A 3313-nucleotide genomic window follows, 5' to 3' on the forward strand; every position below is an offset into this window, starting at 1 on the left:
CAATAAACAATAAGTTAATTAAGAGACTTACGTTTTAGACACCATATTGCTTGTTTTTGCTCTATTTCGCCAACAAAAATCATTCCGAATTGCGTCTCTGAGCAACATGACAGTGTTTCGTCCCTGAATGAATCAACCGTTTAAATGATTCGGTTCAATCGCAATGACTCACTTATTACAGTTTTTCTCAGTCGCTTTGGTGCATTTCTCGAATCATCCTTAATATTTGCACAAATGTATGTGCATTTCTCAATTTTTTGTCAATATCGCACACCCCTAGCCAGTGTTCCCATTATAACACACAAGTACACAATAATATATATATATATACAGTATAACACAATTACACAGGTGAATACGGAAGGATGCTTCAGTCTCGGTGTGGTACGTGTCATATTATTTTGCGAACAAATTATGTTGGACACATTTAGTATGTGCTGTTTCTGACCTTGATTCTGGAGCTGGGGTTGAGCATGATGTATTTGATGGAGCCCTGAATTTTCTCCGTCCACGACACCAGCCACGTGACTTTATTATCATGACGAACTTCCTTCCACCTGGTGCCTGGAGGCGCTTTAGGGTGAACTGAATCTCTGAGGACAACAGACACATTCATCACGGTTTTACTGCTTGTTGAAAACGGTTTCATTCGAACAAGAGAGTGAAATCTAATGTGGAAAACCTGTTATTTTAGAATTTACATTCCTTCTGTTGAAGATCTGTATGAAAGATGTGAACATGCCACATCTGCTGAAGCAAAACAGGACCAGGCTGGTCACAAACACGCTCAGGAAGCGACCCTCTGACACACTCTCAGGATAAACAACTCCTCTATGAGCGGTGAGCAACAACAACAGCAATAGCCAGCTAAATATGTGACTGAGATTCATTCAGACGAACTTTCTCCTCTCTAAACCTACATTCACTAGAGGAAGAATTCCTCAGGTCAAGTGCTCTGATCAGCACAACCAATTCCTCCGATTATTATCCACTAAACTAACACTTGTGAGAAAGCAGTGTGCTTAACTGTATTGTATGTGCACTTCAGATCTGTACTTGCAGGTAATATAATAATAATGACATAAAAGGCCACTTAAGTGTACTTAACTTTCACGACTGTTTCATAACACACTTTGTCGATTTAAAAGTTTTAGTTTTTAAATTATGTTTTAATAATCTTTTGTCATGCAAAGAAGTGCACTTATTTTGAAGTGTTGACTAACATACTAAAACACATGTAAAGTTCTTGATCTTAATTTGAACCGTTGAAGTGTGTTATTTGATATTACTGTACATTTAAAGTTAATATATTTTAAATGTACTAAATTGCAACTTCATCATTACAATGTAATTAAGAAAATATATAAAAATACTTAAAGTTTCAATAGAAAAGTTTAGTTTTTTTAATACAAAAAAAACATGTATAGTCCAGTTCAACCACATTTCTAAGGCAAAAGAATTGTGAAACGAAATATAAAAATGTACTTGTGTCGATATGTAAGTGTCAAAAGCACTCTTAAGTTCAACTAACTGTATTTAATATGAATTTAAACTGTAATACATTTTCACGCATTTGCAATTAACATGCAAAGAAAAGTATATTATTTCTGTAAATAGTACAGATATTGTAATCATATACTTAGCATACGTTAAAAAAAGTATGCTAAGTGTACTTTGTTTTCACAAGGAACACAGCACCTGTGGCAGAAAAACTAATAATAATAATGTCTCAGCTAGATCCCACGTTTCTTCACATCAGTCTTCATAACTTATTACATTACATTATATAGACATTTATACAGATATTATACTATGCTGCCAAGTGAACATGGTATAAGTGGACAGACAGACGGATGGAAAGAGAGACAGACAGACAGATAAATGATAGATAGACAGACAGACAGACAGACAATAGACAGACAGACAGACAGATGGATGGAAAGAGAGACAGACAGACAGATAAATGATAGATGAGATAGACAGACAGAAAAACAGACAGACAGATAGATAATAGACGATAGACAGATAGACAGACAGACAGACAGACGACAGACAGACAGACACAGACAGACAGACAGATAGACAGAGAGACAGAGAGATAGATAGATAGATAGATAGATAGATAGATAGATAGACAGACAGATAGATGACAGACAGACAGACAGATAAAGACAGACAGACAGACAGACAGATAGATAGATGACAGACAGAAAGACAGATAGATGACAAGAAAGACAGACAGATGATAGACGACAGACAGACAGACAGACAGATAGATAGATAGATATAGATAGATAGATGACAGACAGACAGACAGACAGAAAGATAGATAGATAGACAGACATACAGACAGATAGATAGATAGACAGACAGACAGACAGACAGATAGATAGATATAGATAGATGACAGACAGATAGATAGATGACAGACAGAAAGACAGAGAGAGAGATAAGATATAGACAGACAGACAGACAGACAGACAGATAGACAGACAGACAGACAGACAGACAGATAGATAGATAGATAATGGATGGAAAGAGAGACAGACAGACAGATAAATGATAGATAGACAGACAGACAGACAGACAATAGACAGACAGACAGACAGATGGATGGAAAGAGAGACAGACAGACAGATAAATGATAGATAGACAGACAGACAGACAGACAATAGACAGACAGACAGACAGATGGATGGAAAGAGAGACAGACAGACAGATAAATGATAGATGATAGATAGACAGACAGACAGACAGACAATAGACAGACAGACAGACAGATGGATGGAAAGAGAGACAGACAGACAGATAAATGATAGATAGATAGACAGATAGACAGACAGACAGACAGACTATAGACAGACAGAGATAGATAGATACAGATAGATAGATAGATAGATAGATAGACAGACAGATAGATAGATAAATAGATAGATAGAACAACAAACAGACAGATAATCTACAATCTAGACAAAGGACTTTGAAGAAAATCGAATATAAGTTTTCACCTTTTTATCAATACATAATTCCCATACATCCACTTATGTTATTTTATAGTTTTTACTAGGGGTGGGCGATATGACCAAAATCTTATTTCATGGTATGAGAAATTGTATTTCAAAACAATAATATATATATATATCATTGTCTTAGCCACTCCCACTGATCAACCAGCTGTCTTTTGTGATTGCTTATTGATTGCTAATTATTTAAGAAGACTTGTAGATCTACACTTTTAACAATTTTAATGACTTAGCCCAGTTAAAGGCTTTTTATCTTTATTATATGAGTGCCTTGGAGTATTTAATCTTTT

At 35.4% G+C, this 3313-nt stretch overlaps 1 protein-coding gene across 2 annotated transcripts in view; it reads right to left on the bottom strand.

Annotated features, from left to right (window-relative positions):
• Positions 1-3313, bottom strand: part of LOC107703620 (DNA topoisomerase 1-like) — a 27831-nt gene that overhangs the window by 8315 nt on the left and 16203 nt on the right. For both annotated transcript variants that reach the window (XM_016506313.1, XM_016506314.1), the window contains exon 14: positions 449-593. In XM_016506313.1, coding sequence (XP_016361799.1) covers positions 449-593 — 145 coding nt within the window. The remainder of the gene's footprint in view (positions 1-448; positions 594-3313) is intronic.

The sequence above is a fragment of the Sinocyclocheilus anshuiensis genome, unplaced genomic scaffold (assembly GCF_001515605.1).
Source record: "Sinocyclocheilus anshuiensis isolate Anshui unplaced genomic scaffold, SAMN03320099.WGS_v1.1 scaffold975, whole genome shotgun sequence".
NCBI classification, from domain to species: Eukaryota; Metazoa; Chordata; class Actinopteri; order Cypriniformes; family Cyprinidae; genus Sinocyclocheilus; species Sinocyclocheilus anshuiensis.